The 20656-nt window shown below is 42.8% G+C and overlaps 1 protein-coding gene across 1 annotated transcript in view; it reads left to right on the plus strand.

The window, feature by feature from the left end:
* The window catches only part of COL23A1 (collagen type XXIII alpha 1 chain), a 173290-nt gene that overhangs the window by 112600 nt on the left and 40034 nt on the right, over positions 1–20656 (plus strand). Inside the window, 1 exon segment of the mRNA XM_054288210.1 lies at positions 14125–14169. Within this exon segment, the coding sequence (XP_054144185.1) occupies positions 14125–14169 (45 nt within the window).

Below are 20656 nucleotides of genomic sequence, written 5' to 3' on the forward strand. Positions count from 1 at the left end.
GCCTCTGCAAAACTGATAAAAGTCTGCTGGTTGCTGTAATAGCAATAGCACAATAAATGCTTAGAGTGAATTGTGCTGAATATCTGTAATTTGGAACTATATTTTTCTTTTTTTCTTCTTTTCTTCCCCCTCCCATTGTAAAGGTACTCTTTCCTAACTGATTTCTACAGTTCTCCATTCAGTTTGTGGGCAAGTGAGAGCTGGCTCCTGTCCTGGGCTGTCCTACTTCTGCAAAATTAATTTTTCTTGCAGCAACATAAGGAAAGGCTGGATCTTATTTATTTTACCAAAGTAAATTTTTCAATATGAGAACAATTAATAAATGATTATGGAAAAGAAATTCAGCATTTGTTCCCCAACCCCTATAAATAAGGTAATTACCTTCTCCAGAGGGAATGGAGTTGGCAGTAGTTTCACAGGGAACTGTTGAACTGTTTGACATGTTTTAAATGGTTTACCAAGGAAAATCAGCTTTAAAAGGAAAGGGGCTTGTCAATCATTCAGCTTGTGTTGGGTTGCTGATGTCCCCCTGTCAGTCAGAGCAATAACAGCTTTCAGAGGAGCTGCTGGAGGGAGGGGAGAAGCAGCTGTGATAATTTTGGGGGTGTGGGGGGGCATTTAAACATTCCTATTTTATACAAGTGACATGTAGTTTCTTGGAGGATCTGATTTATTATTATATGGATTCAGGCAGAGTGTTTGCAAAATTCACTCTGCTTTCTGGTACTGCAGCAAATGTAAACACACATAATTCAATAGTGCCAGAAGAAATGAAGATGGGAAATAATCTCTGCCAGCAGCAGGAGGGGTTTAGAGAGAGCTGGGAAAAGAAGTGCAAGAGTTGTGATGAGAATAAGTTGGGGGCTTTTTATCTCCAAGAGGAAGACTATGGGTCACTTTTGAGGAAAATAGAGATAATAGAGGGGTTAGGGGAGGTTTGTGCCACATTGGAGGGTGCCCAGCACTGGCCATGGGGAGGGGTCCTGTGAGCTCCTGCCTGGGACCCAGGGCCGTGGGTCTGACCCCTGCATCAGCCAATCCCTCACTCAGCTGGAGCTTGTTTGGGCTCCAAACACAAGGCAGGAGATAAGAAACAGAAACATCAGCAAGAGAGGTTTGACAGCCAAGCTGTGCAGAAACCAGATGTCATTCTTCAGGGCTTGCTTTCACCCGGGAAACTTGGGTTATTGCACCTCTGCCTCGGGGTGAGGAACATCTCCCTCCCAGAAAAAAGCCTGGTTTAGGACAGATTTTAGCCATGGTTTCAGTGGGATTCATGGCTATGGGTCTGTGCAATCACTCATATGTACATGGCAGTGATGTGCAACACAACCTGAGACTCCCACGAGGTTCCTTTGGCAGGAGATGTTCCTTGGGGACACAGGGATCTCCAGGGGTTCCCTGCTGGGATGGGATTTCTTGCTCACCGCTTCAGTAGAAATCATTGCTCTGCTCCAGATTAATTTAGGGTCATTTTTTTCCAAAGGCTGAGGACTGTGTGGTGTGAGTTACCTGTTCTTGCTGCATGGCAGCATTGCTCCACAGGCTGCTGGGGAGGGTGGGACTCACTGGCAGCAGCACTGAGACAGCATGGACCTGTGCTTGCAAAGCAAAATATACTTTGGGATTTACTCTGGCTTTGTGGTCATTCTAATTACCTGAAGAATCCAAACCCAGAATGGATTCTGAGACTGTTGAACAATTTGGGAGGAGGAAATGGGAAATTCTTACCTTAGTTCTACAGAACCATATTCAGTTTCTACAAAACCCTTTGGGATCTATAGGTATTTCTGTTCTTAGAGTGGAGATTTTTGGAATGTTTTCTGAAGCCTACAGTGTGTGGAAATGTTGGGATTTGGTTTCATCTTCAGACTGAGCTTCATTGCCCAGTACTCTCTAAATCCCACAAAGTCCTGGCCTGCAACACAAATGGGCTCTGCATTATTCATCTGTGGATGCAGTAAATGCTGAAAGGCTGATTATGAATATTGAAGAATATTCAAATTTTACCAACAAAATTCTTGGAGGAATCTGCCAGATGTCCTAGAAAATTTTCATCTGTTGGGAGAAAAAACACCATCTGAAGCAGTGGTTTGGAAAGCACTGTAATCCTGTGACCCCTACCAGCATTTTCTTTTTTTTTTTCTGCTTTCAGTGTTATTTTCCATCTGCTACACTTCACTATATGGTTAACTGCCCTTTCAAAGTCTTCATTTAACTCTATTTCAGAATTCAGTGGCAATGTATCTGTATTAATGCAAGACTCTCAAGGTTTCTTCTTGAAATACTTTTTGATCCTCAGGTGAAATTACATCCAGGATATCAATAGTGTAAAAACGTATCCTGGAACCAGAAAGCAAAATTGAAAGCAGGATTTGACTTAGTGTGTTGCATTTAAAATCCAAGTCTGATTTCAGTTAAAATCTTGGAAAGACCCAGCAATAGGCATCATTTATTAATCAATGTAAGATGAAGGCCAACCTTGCTGCTTCACTTCGAGGAGAAACCTGCCATTTTTCATTGTCTTTCAAAAACAAGGTAAACTTGGAGGGTTGGCAAAAGTCTTTGCATAGTACCTAGACCACGTGACTAAGAAAATAGTGGTCTGTGGGAAAAAAATGCTCATAAAATGATAAAATGCTTCAACCAAGTCTCAAACTGACATGTTTGGGAAGTGAAATCTCACTCATTGATTCTCTTTGGTCCCTTACTGTGCTAAAAGGACTTTCTGTCTCTCCTGGGTCCATATGATCCCCCCACTGCCCTTGTCCTTAACACCAAACCAAAAAAGTCAGATGCTTCTTGTCCTTCCCTTTCATATTTTTGTGGCTTGGCTTTCTTCTCTCACCATGTTTTGCGCTGTTTTTCCCAAACTTGGACTCTTTAAAATACAAGTGGAAACTGATGGTCTTATCCAAACTTAGTAACATATTGGATAGCTTTGCTCAGAATAATTGCCTCTTTCTTTTCATCTCATTTCAGTGTTTAAAGAGCAACAATACCTCATCTCTGCTAAACCTTTGAACCTTTCCTGGATATCATTTGGTAACTTAAATTAGAGATCCAGCATTTGTTTAGCTGAGCTCTAAAAAGCACAAATGACACAATTGAAGTATCCACAGGTAAAAATTTGCACCTTGGGATTGTCGGAAATAATTTAAATTTTCCATTTGATATTCAAGATGCTTTTCACTATTAAAAAAGAAAAATGCTGTACACCTCCCATGCTGCTGCCTTTCTGTCCTATTGATGTTGCTTTTTTTACTTTAAAAAGGGAAAAAATAGGTTTAGCTGCCATGTAAAAATATTTATAGACCTACTGCTTTACAGACAACTAAAACTCTGGAGCTGCAAATGGTTTAGGTACTTCTGAAAGATGCATTTGGGTAATTGGGAATGAACTCAGCATCTGGAAGAAGCAGCTGAGCAAAATCAGTCACTTAATTATGGCTTTTTGAGCTGTGTGCCAGACTGGGGAGCTCAGATAAACCAGCCTGGTCATCAAATAAGATGCACTGAGTAGGCAAATTACCTGATTAAGCAAATTACAGTGTTCCTTTTGGTAATCTGTGGGTTTAATGTGGACTTGCAGAGCTCCACATTGTATCTGTGTCTTGGACAGGCATCAGCCCAGGGGTGAGCTTGGAAGCACCTTGTGGTGCATCACATTGGCCCAGAGACTTTGGTCCAAAATGAACTTGTTACTGAAACATTTCCCAGATGTGTGGGCAATAAATCATCCCCTCTTTGCACTTCAATAGGAACAGCCATTGCCACTGAGTTCTGGGCCAGAGCAGGCCAGGAACACGGCAGGAAGGGCTGTAACAGAGTTTGCCTTTGCAAATTTGTGAGTGTTGGCTCATCCCATTTCACTAATTGCTCCTGTTCCCCACCTCTGAGGCATGGCCTGTGCCAGAGAAGTGTCAGCAGGCTCTCTGGTATCTTAACTCTGCTTTTATACACACTAATACACCTCTTGTTTCAATTCTGCTTTTCCTGCAGCTGTTCTGTGCTCAGCCCCATTGCCAACCATGTCCTTTACCATCCACACTCCCAGGAGAGAACATCCCTCAACCTGAGCTGGTCCTGCAGGGCTGGACATGGCCAAAGGGAGCTTTCATGCCTCTATGGCCAGGTATCTTAGGTTGGAGCTGTCTTGCTGTGGTTAAATTCTGGAACACTTTTATATTTCATGGACATGCCCAGAGGTTTGTGCAATTATTGCCTCTACCCAGCCTGAAAGTGCACTTTGATTTTATTCTGGTTTTTTTCTTTTTTTTTTCCCTAATCAGTTCCTTTGTATTAGCTATCATGCTCCTGCTTGTTAATTAAATTCAGACTTGGCATGGATTAGCATTATGGATGGAAGCCTAATTCTTTAAATGGATATACAAATGCTGCTCTTCAGTTAGTCATTAATTACTTTTATTTGTTAGAGCTTATGAGTGTGGCCATTTAGGCCTCATCTGGCAATTTTAACTGTGCCTCAGCTTATTTCTGCTGGAAGCTGTGCAATGTAGGTCAGGTACACAGCAGTAAAAGGGATTATATTGTTTTGATCGTTCACACTTGCTACAGGAAACTCCATATTCTTTCTGGGGAGTGAACATGGCTGTAGCACGTGCTGGTTCTGCCTATAGAATGGCAACTGAATTTTTCGTAGAGTTCATGTATTCCTTTGTTGGAAGAAGCTCAGATGAGTGGGAAAGCAAATTGTTTACACACAGTCAATCTGGTGTTTGCCCAAGGTCAGCAGGCAGAGAAGACACTTGTACTTTTAACTATATTCTCAGTTGAAATAAGAAGTTAATTTTAGCAAAGAACAAGACCCAAGTACTTCCAAAGAAATTTATTATTTTTTCTCTGCATCTCTTCTGTAAAAATTTTTCATCACTGATTTCATTGCATTATCAGGACTCAAATGAGAAACACTGCTTATGAGCAAATATAGCATCTGAATGTGGGCCAGGAATTCCTTTTACAGTATAAGCTTTTGTGTGAAATAAAAGCCAGACAGCTGCTCACAACTTAAGTCTGAGTAAGTGATCTAATACTATTGCTCTGGTCTCAAATTTGAGGAGAAATTGTTTCTTTGCCAAAGACCTTGTGCCAACCTACCTGGTCCCAATTTGTGAGAACAAAGTATATTGTTTCTGCTGCTCTGGGACTGGAATCACTTCATTTGCCTTTTTTTTCCCCCTACAATTTCAGGCCTGACATGAGAAGCTCCCACAAGGCTGAGAGTTGATGTCTCACCTCCAGGAGGTGTCCTGAGTAGGAAGGTGCCTCCTTGCAAGGCTGCTCTGACAGGATGTGTAGGGATATTTTATTACACTTGAAGGCTCTTTCTGGCTTTTGATTTACTTCACTATTTTACTCCTCAGATCTTCTATTCTCAATATTTTTCTTCTACTTTTGCCATGCTCTTCATCAGCTGCTCTCCAGGCTTCCTCTGCCTGGAAATACTGCAAAGAAGAGAACTTTTCTAGTTATAAAAAAAGACAATTTCCCACAGCATTAGACAGAGACTATTCCTCAAATATATGGTTATGCACTTGCCCTTTCACAAAAGGTTATAATTTCCAAAGAATTTGAGTTGTGTTCTAAATGTACAGCTGGAGCTTAAGTTCCTGTCTGATTTATTGCAAACATATCAGCAGAAGGGAGAAGAAAAATGCAGAGGCCAAGAAATGTCATGTCCTCTCCCATGATGGTGACACCCTTAGCTGTATCCAGGGAAATCGCAGAGTGACCCCATCCTTATTCTTCTTATGGCAAAGCTGAGATTTACTTGTTTGTTCTAAAAATTGCTTATTTAATAGAAACTAAAAATGAGGACACTTGAGGCATGTGTATGTTATGCGTACAAGTTCTTGTTGTTGAATTTTTTTCTACTTAAGAGGGAAGACTTTTTTTTTTTCTTTTTCCTTGGGTTGGTAAGTCTGCTTGCAGATGGTCTGCTCTCTTTTTGTGGCATTTAGAGACTTAGCAGTGCTGGATTAATGGTTGTATTTAATGATCCTAGATGTCTTTTCCAACCTAAATGAGTCTGATTCTTAGATTAACTGCTTGTTGGATAATTGAGGGCAGAATGAATTCACACATCAATTTAATTTTGAGTGTCTGGGAGGAGGATCACCCGTGTCTAACTTCCACCACTTAACTCTGTTGAAGACAGTGTGGGAGTTTCACTGGATGTTTTATATTCGGTAAAATTATTTTAAAACAGACAACATTGTTAGTGTCTGTAACTTACAGCTGCTTATTTGTGTGACACTGCTGTCATTGGGATAAAATGATGTGATTTTTTTTCAGTTTTGCTTTGTACAGCTTTTACTGCTATTTTACAAGGCTTCATGCACATGGAGGGGATTTGGCTGTTTGCATTTTGCTTGGTTCTGTTTCCCCAGGATGTGCTTTTCCCCTGTCTTTTGAAGCATATGGCATCATGTAGCCCTGGTCAAGGGTTAATGCAGATAATGGAAGGAGAAACAGCTCCAGAAGCTGACTTCATATTTGCTTGACAGGCTATTCCTGATCTTCTCTCTTTATAGAGATGATGATGCTCGTGGAATAAGGTGCAGAAAACAAGATGGTTCTTACAAAGGTGGAGGAAATGCCTTCTGCATGCAGGAGATTTGGGGTGGAGAGAGGGTTACACAGCAGAAAAATGTTTCTTTTGAAGACCACAGGAGGAAGAACTTAACAGGTTTTTTAGAGATGCTGAAATAGTCACTTGTAAGTGCAGTGTTGGATGAGTCTGGAAACAGGAAAACTTTGATTTTTATGTTGAATTTGATTTGTAATATGGAAGCAAATTCTCTTGGTGATATTACTGTGATGGTTGTGGGCGTGTTCTTAGGATGTGCTTGGCCCTTTCCCTTGGATGCTTTATGGTTTGCACATGACAGCTTGGGCTCCCCCTCACAGGAAACTGGGAAACAATGAGGGTGGAAAATCCTGTCAGAAGGGGCATTATCCACAGACTGTGTCTGCAAGTGTGGGAATAGCATTTAAATGCAAAGGATGTGATTTTTTTGCTTCAAGTCTCCAATATATACACTTCTCTATAGTTACTGGGATCTTCCCTAGATAACTGTGTTGTTTATCTGCTCTCAAAGCCTTGATTTGCTGGTTTCTCATTTTTCACACATTGAAAATCAGAAAGAGTATTTTATTTTTTTTTCTTTCTCTGTGGGATCTTGGCTCTGGAAAGGCTAATTCTGATTGTAGATAAGACGCATTAGCTTTGAGTACTTCCGTGCTCTGAAGATGCAATTCATCAAAACCCAAGTACTTTGTGTCAGATCTGAATGTTTCACAAGAGATTTTGTAATCCAAATGTCAAACTTGTTTAAATGTGAGATTGCAACTGAAAGCTGAAGGAAGAAATAAGTGCTTTGTTATCTTCCTTACCTTACAGAAGTGTCTTGCAGTTCTTAGGGAAAAAAAGAAAATTGTCTTATTCCTGCAAGAAATACAGAGCTACCTCTTGTTGTAGAGGTGCTCCTGAGATGAGCATCTGCTCCTTGTGTTGGTAAACAGGCTGGTGTTTCATCAGGCAGATTCAGTGATTCAAGCAGAGCAAAGATCATCTTCATCTGCTGAATAAATCTATTGTTGGTGACTTCTAGATTCTTCCCAGAGATGAATTTGTGTTAGAAATTTTTTGAGCAAGAAAAAGCTGATCTGTTGTTCTGGGCAGTGCTGCTTTCAGTTATCTAGTACTGGAGACAGTATAAGAATCATGAGTTTCAATCAGATGCAGTGTGAGTTTGGCATCATTTCTGTTGCCAGCTCTATCACTACATGGATTTCTAGCTTGTATCCATAGAAGAAAAATGAGTCTGTGTTCATTTTCCAGATCCACGTTGGTACAGCTATGTCTGGCTTGCCCAACCAGTAAGTCTCTGAAGAGATTGTGACCTGAATGTTTTTTTAAATCTTTCTAAGTGTCTAAAGTGTGCAGGAGCATATGGGGACGATGAACAGAGCTGGTCACTGTTCTCATGAAGAAACATGAAACCAAATATGTGTGCGTGTTTGTGCATAGACACTTTCTGAAAGATGTTCAAAGTTCCCATCTCTGTCCAGGACTTGGACTGAAGCAGCTGTCTCAGTGCAGATGTGGAAAACCGAAATCTGCCATGAAAACTTTTTTACTTTGCATATAGCAGCCCCCACAGCTGCCAAAATATGCATCCTCTTGTTTTAAAAATAGAGGGGGGTGTGCTGAGAACATCTGCTCCTGCCCTGCAGTGCAGCTGTGCCAGTGTATTATCTGGGAATGGCCTGAGTGAGACCAGCCATAACAAGGGAGGAAAAATCCCATGTTTGATGTAAGTGCAATTGTGGCTTCATTCCAGTCACTTCTTAATTTATAGCTCAAATTCAGTTTATCTTCGTGCCCTGCTCACACTCTTACACACCCACTCACACTCTTGCAAACCCACTTACACTCTTGTACACTCTTGCACACCCACTCACACTCATGCCCTGCTGACTAAACAAAAGGGCTCTGTGCACTTGACTCTTTGAAGAAACTGTCTCTGGGTGTGGTAAAAAAGAAAAAAATTATTATTTAGGGATGGAAGGTGGGGAATCCAGAGTATGGAGCGAGTGGCACCATCTTGGTTGTTTTAAATGGAGCAAAATCAGAGCTTTGGTTTCAGTGGGTGTATGTATCATTTCACACTATGAATGAGCTTGAATTTTATTTTTATTTCTTTTGCATCAAGTACCCACCCATGGTAAGAGGGGACTTTTCTGGCTACGGGTAAAAAACACTTCAACACCCTAAATTTCTCCCTGGCCTTGAAACATTTTGTCATCTTGAGCCACTACACCTTGTGTGCAGGCTTTATCAGTGCTGCTGAATGTTAGATTAGGGGCTTGGGTTTGCTCTGCTGTATCTTGTTGGATCAATTTAAATCTGCACCCTACCCCCTCCTGGCTATCGCTTATTTTGGGGATACCCCCATTTTAGCTTAGCTGTAGGTACAGAAGAGTTTGAGGCTGTAAACATTTAGTGCTGAAGTCCTGAGGTGCTTTAGTCAAACCAAATTTTGAATACTGCTCTGTGTTATCCCAATAGCAGCACAAATATTCCAGTTTGGTTCCTGGGGTGGATGTTTTGCTCCCTGAGGCTGAGCACAGTTCCCCAATGCACCATGAGGAAGATGTTTTTTGAAGACCTAAGAATGAAAACAATTTCTTGCTTCTTTTGCACCTTGAAAGCAACTGGGTCAGGTATGGAAGTGCAAGGAGCTCTCCCCAGCTAGCTACTAGAGGTTGCTTTCTGCGTGGTTTTTGCTAACACATAGTGTAGCCCAGGATTTCAGAGAGCTTTTGGGGCACTTGGGCCAAATTTGAAATGAATCTAGATATTCCTTTTTTTTTTTTCTTTTATTTGGAAAACTTCTGCAGACTGTAGGTGCTGCGTGTTTCCAATCTGCACCTGGTATTTGCTTTGAGTCTTTGGGTCTGTTGGAATCCCAAGCCAGGAAGGTTCATGCAAAGTGTTGTGACCCAAAACTGTTTAATCTCAGATCTGCAGTCTCAGAGCCACAGCCTGACTTGAGTACCTGATGAGTATCAGCTGAGCAAGCATCACAGCATCTGACTCCTGCCCATGAACCATAAACTTTGTCCTCAGGGAACAAGAAAGTAAATTGGCCTTTGTGCAGGAACAGCCAGCTAGGCTGGGGCCATGGCTTCCTCGTGCTCAGTACCAGACCCCACGGTGCTCTGCTGCAAAGTTCTCCTTCCTTCTAAGTGAAGCCATATGAAGAGAAAAAAAAAAATCTATTCTTGAGAGTGGCTGAACCAACCAATTTGTTCAAGCCATTCTTCTGGTTGATTCATTTTTAAGTGAAAAAAATGCTGATATATTGAAAACAACTTGAAAAATGCCAAAAGGGAAGAAGGGGAAACAAGTTAAACCATTTGAAGCTCATAAAAGAAGGAAAAAAAAAAGCATTTAAGTGCAACCACATGAGTGGTGTAAAATTGGTGTAATACTTAATCCTATGTTAGAGCACAATGTGTTAGGTATGAGTTCCTCTAGAAAATGAGGCCCTAAAATAACCTTATATTTATGATTGAGATTTCACAACATGATCAGCTCGCTGTGCTGTGCTTGCAAGGGAAAAAGCTCTCTGGTTTACAGATCCACTGAGATAGGTCTTCGTTTCACTTGGCCAAGGTTTTTACTTGAATGCTGTTCTCAACTACTTCTTTGGATCAACATAACAAAAAAAATCCCTGAGAGCCTCAGCAGCACATGGCTTGAAGGAAGAGATGGACCCAGGTTTGTGGGACTCCTCTGTGTAAGTGTTCTCAGTGGAAAAAGGTGATGTGTAGGAGAAATTTAAGGGAAGGGCACAAGTTCTTGGCTAAAATGTTCTTCACTGTTAGAACATTTAGCAGAGCTTTGGTATTCAGCAAGGTTTTGCTGGACTCCCTTTCTTGCTAACGCTTTAAACTCACTTTGCCCTTGACAAACATTGATTTTACCTTGTGCCCAACAGTAATTTGCCCAGGCAGAAATTTACCCATCCAGCTGAAGGGCTGGGAGGCAGCAATACAGCCTCCCAGCCATGGGAACATGGGTCAAGGAGTGGATTTGGTTTAATTACAGGGGATAAAAGGACATCAAAAACACATAGTGCCTGTTCTCCTTGGTGTTGATGGATTATGGTGTTCATTGAGCAGCCCGAATTGCAATGGGTAAATTAGTTCAAACAAAGGTTATTTACTGTACTGTGGACAAGTACATGGGTTTGGCTTTTTACAATATTTTATGTGAATAATAAAGTGATGTTGATTTTTAATATTTCATTTACTTGCTCACAGTAGATGACATAAGTGGCTGCTACCCAGCAATTGTGAGTGTTTACTATGAACTTTTTACCTTGTTTCTGAGGAGCTATTCTTTAGATACATCCATCATCTCTTCCTCATAATATTTTCAAATAGCAATATATTTCATTCTCTTTCTTTGTCTTTGGGTTACTAAATCTATCATCTTACTGGGAAACTTATGGTATTGTCAGAAGTTGCATATTATGCCCTGGATTAAGGTTGTTTAGCTTGAATGTGACAAGTTGTTTGAAAATACACTCTTATGCTTTGTATTCATTCTCCACTCCAAAACTCTCTTTATAACAATGTAAATAAAGGACTCCCAAGACTGATACTGTGGGGCTGGCACAGTTAGAAGAAAAGACTCAGCCATTGCCCAATTTACTTTATGCAACATGAATCTTAATTCTATTGAACAAACATCAGACTGCGAGGTCTTGGGAGATGGAGCCATTAGGGAGCAGTTTACAGGGAACACTCATCTTAAAGCAAATTCCCAGGCCTCCTTAATTTCTTTTGTAGCTTCCTAAAGGGGTTGAAAACAGGAGGTGTAATATGGATTCACTTTATGCCTGGTTCATTAAGCAGGCAGAAAGTGAATCCATCTAAAGCTGAGAGCCCAGAATAAGCTCGAAATTGCTACAATAATAATTTCCAATTGTTCTGAGCACAGATATTATCACATCTGCAGAGTTTGGGGCTGCAGATGGCATTAGGGACTCCTGGGCTGCTCCTCTCTGCTGCCCTCTCTGTGGGAGCTGGGAGTCTCTGTCCTGCTCACCCCCACCTGCACCACAGAATTGACATCTGCAGCTCTTGCCCAAAGTAAGTTCTGGGTTTGATATTTTCCCTTTTATTTCCCACCAATTTTTTCCTCCTCAGAAGCATTTCCCAACCCAGCTACTGAGTAGCAGCAGGATTCTAGATGTGGTTTCCAAAATGCTCCTTTTTTTTTTAAACCAAATTGCTTTCAGATAAAATCAGCAAGTAAAACAGATGAGAATGGATTTTAAATTTTTTCCTCTCCCAGTTTTGGTTTATCTCACTTGCCACAAGCAACATCTCTGAAATATATTTGTAATTCCATGTGCTGCACCCATTTTACAGATTTCCTGGAAGACTGTAGGGAAAGAATTATAAAATCACAAAATTATTTGGGTTGAATGGGACCTTTAAAGGTCATCTGGTCCAATCCCCCTGCAATAAGCAGGGACACCTTCAGCTAGGTCAGGTCAGAAAAGCTCCATCTAACCTGACTTGGAATGTTTCCAGGGATGGGATATCTACCCTTGGTGTAGGCAAGAGTCAATTTTTCCCATGTGGTGTGAAGTATTAGGAAATTTCTTAAATTTGAAAAAAAAAATACCAAAACCCCAGCCTAGTATTAAGGTTTCACAACATGATTCTTTATACAGAATCTTTGGTTTCTTGCAGGTTTCTCACATTCTCAGTTGAATGGCTCCAACCCAGCTTTATGTGGGAGCCCTGTGCATCCACCCTTTGATATCAGCTCTCCTCTAAGCTGCCTAATAGCATCAATACCAAGCCGTTACTCACTTGTTGAGATACTTGGCCTCACTCTCCTACACCTCCATTAGGACATCTCCTCCTCCCTGGGGAGCAGCCTGTGCTTGCTGCCAGCAGGAGGGAAAGCAGAATGGTTACTGAATTTGGATTAAACAGATGCAGGAGGAGCCCTTGGAAAGGCAGGGATTAAGCAAGGCTGGTGTTTAAAGGATCCCCTGCATTCTGAGAGGCTGGAAGCTGCTGAGGTTCAGGGTCTGCCTGCAGGTCAGACCCCCAAAATTAGCCCAGAGGATGGTGCAGGTAGAGGGGCTTTAATTGCTCAGTGACCGGTGGTCTCCAAGGTTGAAAAAGCTGCTTCATCAGAGCTGTGGTTCCTCTCCAAAGCAGCAGGACTCTGGAATGGAAGAAGTAAACCTCTCTCCTGGCTGTAATGTGCTTTCAAGGAGGCTGCAAATATGTTGGGGGGATTTTTTTGTCTCCCCTGTAGAAACTTGTGAGCAAGTTACTCAGGGAGTAGTGGTGGATTTTTTTACCAATCATTGTGACTACCAGGGCTTCTGTCTGCAGGCTGCCAATCCCATAGCGAGGGAGCAGGTGGGGTTTGGGCTCCCACTGGAGCCCCTGTGAGGACAGGAGTTCCTCTGGAGCTCCCTGGTGGGCTGGGAAGGGAGAGTGCTGCACAGTGTATCCAGACTTCAAAGAGGAGAACTCCAGGCTATGCCTGAAATTCTGGAGATGTAGTTGTACGTTTGAGCACAGAAATGTTTATGCAACAGGGGAAATTCTGATAGGAGTGCAGAAATATTTAATGGTCTTTGTTTATCCTCCTTTTCCAGCAGAAAGGAAAGGGAGCAGTGTTGTTTCACAGATAAAAAGCAAGTTCTTGCCTTTTGTTAATGTTACTGTCACTCTCAAATACTCCACCAGAGCTGGCTGACCTGCTGCAGGAGGCTACAAAAAGGAGCTTTTTCTCCCAGCCTGGTAATGCACATGTTATGGGAGAAGTGATGCTTCCAGGTGCTAGGCAAGGAATGCTGGCTGCAGCAGAGAGGCTGCAACACCAGGGCATGAAGGATCTGGTGTTATGGCTTTGCCAGAGACATGGATGCTCTCTGTTTGTGTGCTGGAGCAGTATTCTGTATCAGAGTTTATTGTCTGAGTGCTTTTATCCTTAATTAAGGGTATTTTGTCACTTATGGCCTTTTATTGACCCCTTAGCCATTGCTGCCCAGTAGGGTAAGAATACAACAAGATTGATATGTGAAATTAAAAATGTGTGACCAGATCTAGGCTGTGCCAGCAGTTGCACAGAAGCATCTCTGACTCAGATAATTATTAGTATCAAGTGGTTCATGTTCATTGCTTTAATACTTTAAATATTGTGATTTGCAAACCTGTAACAGCCATTTGCAGCACACAGGGACTGCACAGCAATGCTGCTTGCTCAGCAGAGGATTTTTTTCCAGAATTTTGGATCATACCAGATCTGGGGTTCTTTACTATCTACAATACTCATAACTTCAATACCTGCTTCCCAGATTGGTTTTTTCACTGGAATTACGTTGTGGGGGAGAAAATGGTATTTAAGTTGCGCTGCATACCAACTGTTTTGGTGTTTGTGAAAGGGGGGAAGACATGAGATGGGTTCAAAGGGGAGGACCTGTGGCAGATGCTCTGCTGAGCTGGCTGTCCATGGCCATCACTAACCCTGTGCTCTGTGCCTGCCTCCCACAGGGCCCCCGGGGCGGCGAGGGAAGCCCGGCCGGCGCGGAGAACCCGGTAAGCATCACCTGCCCTGGGCACCGGGTGGCATGGGGGTGGCAGGGGGGTGGCATGGGGGTGGCAGCCTTTGGGTAACGCCACCTGCCACCTCCATCTAACAGGCTGGGGAACCTCGCCCCTGTGTGCTGGGCATGAAGGGTTTTGTTAAAAACTTTAAAAAAACAAACAAAGCCAGGTCCCAAACTCCTAACAACCAAAACCAAATTTTTTTAAAAAATTAGAGGAAGAAACCAACCAATCAAAACAAAAGGAAACCAGTTCCATTCAAAGCACCCACAGCTGTTATATCTTTTGTCCATCCTTCCATTTCTCCTTGTAGGATTCAGCCTCATCACTGCCCCACCCAACACTGAAGAGGGACAGTGAAATAGGGAAATAGGGAATGGAGCATGGAAATAGGGAATGGAGCATGGAAATAGGGAACTCCCCAGCCGTGCTGGATGGGAGGTGTGCACTGGCTTGTCCTCTGCATGTGGCCATATCCCTGTGTTGTCTGCCTGGTGGTGTCTGCATTTGGGAGTCAGGGATAACCAAACCTCAGCCACCAGCCCTGGGCACCTCCCCTGAGCATCAGTGTGCCCTCAGCCTGGCTGAAACCACAGAGCAGCCTTGGGGGGTGCATTTGAGCTGTAATTCTGTGTCTCTGTCACTTCAGTGTATCTGGCGAGGTTTTGTGCCTGTCTCTGGAATGGGAAAGGGCTGCCCCTATTTCAGCTGGGGAGAGGTGGTGATTGCATCCTGCTCTTGGGTCTGAGTGCTGCTGGAGAAGAGAGAGATGCAGCTGGTATTGCTCAGGAAAATACACTGGGATGTGCCCAGGGAGCCAGGCAGGTTTTGGGATTGCCTCACTGTGCCAGAAAGCAGCACATGAAATTACGTCCCAGCTCTTAGGCTGTTGGACACTGATTGAATGAACGGGAGCCAGTGGATTTTCATTTAGTGAGGAGGCTGAATTCTGTCCTCTGATGCCTCTTGCTATTAAAAATTCACAACTGGGATTTCAAAAAGGGCCGCATAACTTTCTGATCACCAGTATTTTAAACAATTTTTTTTTACTCTGAGGAAAGGAAGTTGAGGGGATTGTGCTGCACATCAGCAGCAGCACCTGAACTCCTGGACTGAGGGACAAGAAAGGCAGGCAGGCATTTCCCTTCTCCCCCACTGCTGGTATTCCTGAGTGCATCAGGGGTTTTCTGAGATATTTTTGTTCCTGAAGCATCAGGGATTTACTCCTGATCAAGGGATAGGTGCTAATGGAGTGGTGGTGGATTCCAACCAGCTTTGTTAATTTGGTTCATTTTCTCAGCAGCCAGGCGGTAGGAACAGCCACCAGACAGCTTTGATTATTTTCTTGGTTTTTAAAAAAAAAAAACACCTAAGGGCTTTAAGGAGCACAGTGGAATACAGCATTCTAGCAAGGGCAGCTGGAGAGGTCAGCCAGTGGCTCTGATTTTATATGCAGGCATTTGTGTAAACACTGTGCAAGATGTGTCTCTGGTCCATACAGAAATCTGGGAGGTAACACTGGACTCACACATGCCCTTAAATCTCTTCTCCCTGCTTCATGCCAAACTCTTGAAAAGCAGCAATTTCCCTCGTGCTATGACACATCTGCAAATGCACTTGAGCATCCCTCTGATGAAGCAGAAAGCTGCCAGGGAATCAATGCAGAGCCAGCAAGAAAACAAAATTGTAAAATAAAAAAAAAATTTAGAAAAGAAGAAATTAATTATTGATGATAAAACATTCCAAACCTTAGTAACAACTTTTTTACATTTCTGTAATTGTGGAGGAGAATAGAGAAGAGTGCAGCTGCCACCCACCGCACACAGGCACACGCTGGGGCTCCCAGTGCAATCCCAGGAATGCAGTGCAGAGCCTGCACTGCCCCACTGCAGACACACAGGCAGCAGCCATCCTGCTGTGTGCTGCTTTTGGCTGAGCTCACTGCTGTTTGTTTCTCCAGATAACTGGAATATATATTTCTATATCTGTTTGAGAACCTGACCACACATAAACTGGGCCCTTGTTCCTTTGCTACAGCTGATAAATGTGAATAAAACTTTGTTTGTGTAGCATGCTGGTGTCCATCCCCAGGGACCCTGCCTGCTTAGGGCTTCACAGCCTCCAGACAAAGGCTGTTGAAGAGCCAGAAGGCTCAGCCCTGCCAAGGGAAGTGTTTTTCTTTGGCCTTTGTTGAAATAGTCATGTTGAAAAAGCTTTTCAGATTATATTGAAACTTTCAATGTATATCTCTAAGAAACAAGCAGAGAAACTGTTAAGAGATACTCCTGTCCCTTTTAATCACACCCTCTTGTTGATCTAAACCAAGACTGAATTTTGCTTTTTTCTTCTGCCATGATGGATTCAGATGAAATAAATTAATCCTCCAGCTCTGTTTCTCTAAACTAAGAATTCATCATCATGAAAACACATTGGGACAACTGCTCTCCTTCACAGATATGCACCATACCATAAAAGATTAATTTTAAAACCATTTCTGGCAAAAAAAAAAAAAAAGAACTATTTAGACCATTTGGACGTGGGACAAGCCTGGCTGCACGTGCTTCAAAAGCACTTGTTAAACCAATAGAGTGAGCCCCCACTGCCCCCAGAACCTGCCCAGGGCAGGCAGGGGGTCCTGCTGGGCCTTGCCTCTGGGCTGATGGTTTATTTTGCTGTAGAGAAGCATAAAGGGAACAGGTTTTCCCCTGGGGAGCCCTGGAGGGCAGAGGGGGCTGCACTGAACCTCATTTTCCCTTTGGGTTCACATCTCTGGTGGCAGCTCCAGCTCCCCGTGGTGGCACAAAGGTCCCCCTGTCACCCCTTCCCTGAGCCCAGACACAAGGGCCAAGTATCTGGGGTGTGTTTCTCTCCCCCCATCAGCCCAGCTGAACAAACCAGGGAGTAACTGAGTCAAATTGCTCCATCCAACCCATTTGATTTCCTCTCTCCATCATCTGGCCCTGTGGGAATCACGGCTGCAACAGGGGAGCAGTCCTGGGGCTGGGCACAACCACTGCAAAAGAGGCTGCTCTTAAAAACCAGTTTATCCCACTGCTGCTACCATGAGGCCAGAAAATTCACACCAGCACCTTCTCTGGGGGATGTCACTTTGGCTGTTTGGTCTTGTCCAGCAAGTCCTGAGCTCCATCCCACCCTGCCAGGGCAGACACAAGGGTCCCAGCACCCTTATTCCTGCACATGATCATGAACAAGGGTCCCAGCACCCTTATTCCTGCACATGATCATGAACAGTTTCTTTTCCAGCTGGAAAGCAAGCACAGCCTTGAAGAGTCATGTGCAGCCACCCATGGAAGTGGTCTACAGAAAGAAAAACACATTTTAATACAATTTTATGTGGGATTTTCAGCCTTCTCTCACTGTGGGGTGGAAGAAAGCTTTTGCAGCACTTGCTGGCGTGATTGGCCCTGACAGCCAGCCTGCTCATCTCAGATGCAGTTCCTTTTCCTTGCCAAAGGCAAAATCAGGTTTAATGTCATGTTAGCTTATTTTTCCAATGTGATATGTCCCAGTGAGGACACAGTTCAGCCGCTGGAGTGAGCGTTTGTGAAATCACACGGATTTTTGCCAGGGACCTGGGAGGTTTTGCTTCCCCTCTTGCTGCCAGCTGTGTGAGCAGGATGGGGTAGGGATGCACAGCCCTCACAGGGCTTTGTGTTTATTGTTTTAAAGACTGAGCCATGCTGGGGTGTTCCTGAAGGATGGAGGAACAGGATCCAGGATTTGGGAGCTATGTTGGAGTGTTGGTTCAAAGGCTTTGTACAACTAGATGGTGGGAGATGATGTTCCTGTCTCTTGGAATATCATTCTGCTTTCTTCCCCTGGCTTGATGATTGATCCAAAAACTGAAGCTCAAAATCTCTCAAAATAAACCAGGAGACAAGCCACATGAAATGTTCAGCTTGGCAAGTCTCTGAGTAAGGCTTTGCTCTCCTCACACGAAGCAAGAGCTGCCCAGGACACAAACACCCAAAGCTGATGGCTGGGGTGCTGTGCACCAGCTGTTTGCATCAGCTGTGCACAGCTACAGCCCAGGGGGATAAACGTTGGCTGGTTTGGCACAAAATTCCCTTTACAGGTGGGCCAGAGAGGGCATTTTTTTATGAAGTGTTATTTCTTTGGAAAATCCTGACTTGGCATGATTTCTATCTCTGGCAGAAAAAGTTTTGTTTACAAAATGTTTCATCTCAAAAGCAGTTTTTGGGGAAATGTGTTAAAATTTTGCTATGGGATAGAAGTCTTCTGCCCACCACCCACGATTTTTTTTTTCTTTACATTAGGCTGCAGGTATTGCCTTAATTTGAACTTCTAACAAAGATTTAATTCAAATGGTTTTTTTGTTAGTTTGGGAGGGCTTTTTTTCTTACAACTATTCTGTTTGTGCAAATATCCTGATTTGGAACAAGAAGGAATCTAAAGCTTTTTTAAAAGGAAAAAAACCAATGTGATTTCTATGCAGGGAAGGTTTATTTCTCTACCTGTGCTATATAGATACTTAAAATCCCATATTTTACATATCAAGATTTATGCTTTCAAACCCATTAGCCTTGTGATTGAATGGACAATTGTAAATATCCCGCTGTTGTTATTCAGTAAGTACACATGGGGCTGCATGTGGGTAAATCACACAGAAAACTGTATTTATTTGGGGATTTCTATTGCTCCCTCTATTTCTCACTATGAACTGCCTGTGACAACCTCATCCTCAAGGACTTCTTCTGCTGAACTCCAGGAAAAATCTAATCTGGCTCTCAGTAATGAGCCTCTGCTGGGAGAGCATATTCCCTGTGTGCCCCAGCTCTGAGGCACAGACAGGAGTTAGAGGTCAGCACATAGGGACAAATGAAGTTTTCCCCAGTTTCTGTGGCTTCTTATGGCTGAAGCAGTTGTTACCTTATGTTACCCATGGCTCTGTTACTCCTTTTACAGCATCCCAAATTAATAGCTGTATGTGTATGTATATACATAGTGCTTATATTTAAATACACATAGCCATGTATTAATATTGATTTTTTGACTATATTTTTTTACATCTTCAGATGGCCACAGATGCATGTTTGCTACCTTGGGGATGGGCTATTTGCTGCAGCAAAATCCCCTCTGACTGTTCCTGAGCTGTTGGAAATGTCTGGCTGGTTTTGTTTCCCCTGCCTGGCTCTCTCCTCTCATGGCAGGAGAGCTTGCATAAATGACTTGCAGCTTTAACAGAAATATCATCTTATCCCAAAATTTCCAAGCTGAAAAAATACTTGGAAATAAATGACTGTGACCTGTCATTTCCCATATGTTTGTGTACTGCTGGGGATGATGCTGCTGTGACCCACTCGGGCTCTGGATATACAAAATAACATTCATGTTGGTCAATCAGGAAATCTGGGTCATTAATTTTTAATGAGTTTTGATTTTCACCTCCTGCTAGCACAGCTGTGCATGTTCTTAAGGAATCTTTTTGTGTTCCCAAATTCCTCCATGCCCTTGCATGCTTGAGCACAAGGTGTTCACTCCTGGTTACAGCAGCATCCTCCCTGCTCAGGTAAATCAATCATAGACCAAAATCTCTGCATTTGCAGGTTATTTTTGTCTTTCTCCTCTGCCTTCTGAAATCAGCCACCAAGTTAATTTGTCACATAGTTTTCAGTATACAAAGGCTGTTTCCAACTTTTATTTGTTGTAAGAATTTCCAAGTTCTTTCATTCTCCCTTGCAGCCCCTCAAACTGATTATCACCAGTCAAAATTATTAGCAGTAAATTCTGGCAAATTTCATTGAAAAGAGCATAAATCTTGTGCAATGTGCCCACAATGATGAGATGGCTGGATGAGGGGCAGCCCCTGGGTACAGGACCAGCTTCTTTATTTATCGTTGAATTGCAAAAATATTTGACTTTTTTCCCATAAGAAACAAGTGCGTTGTGGCTGGGCTGTTGAAAAACACATTCAGCAAACCAGAAAGTTATGTTGTTCTTAGGAGGAGAAAAGATCAGCTAAATAGGTTTAACTTTATGCTTTAATGAAGATTTATTTAGCCTTAATTGGCCAGCAGCACAGTGAAAAATTGGTGTAACTCCACTGGTAGGGCTGGAGAACATCCAAAGGTGCATTTACAGACCCTCCCATTTGACTGATTCCTGAATTTGGGAGGAGGAAGCACTTTAAAAAAGCATTTACCTGCACTTGTTGGGGAGAAAAAAACAGTAGCTGAGAAAAGGAAAGTAGGCAACAAATTCCAAAGAGATTATAATTGGTACATGATTGAAATCCCATATTAAAATAATTTCCTGCACACTTCTTTGAGACTTAAGTCTTGACTTTTCCACAAAAGGACTCTTGTGGGTAGCCTGGAGTAAGTGAGTTAATAAATCAGGTTTATGATTCTCAGTTAATAAATTGGCACAGAGCCACTGGCTTCTGTATTCAGAAGAAATTAAAGCAAGGAGAGCGAGTTAAGCCCCTGTGCTCCTG

The sequence above is a fragment of the Melozone crissalis genome, unplaced genomic scaffold (genome assembly GCF_028551555.1).
Source record: "Melozone crissalis strain CALT ecotype California unplaced genomic scaffold, PUWL_Pcris_2 ptg000061l_1, whole genome shotgun sequence".
Classification (NCBI taxonomy): Eukaryota; Metazoa; Chordata; class Aves; order Passeriformes; family Passerellidae; genus Melozone; species Melozone crissalis.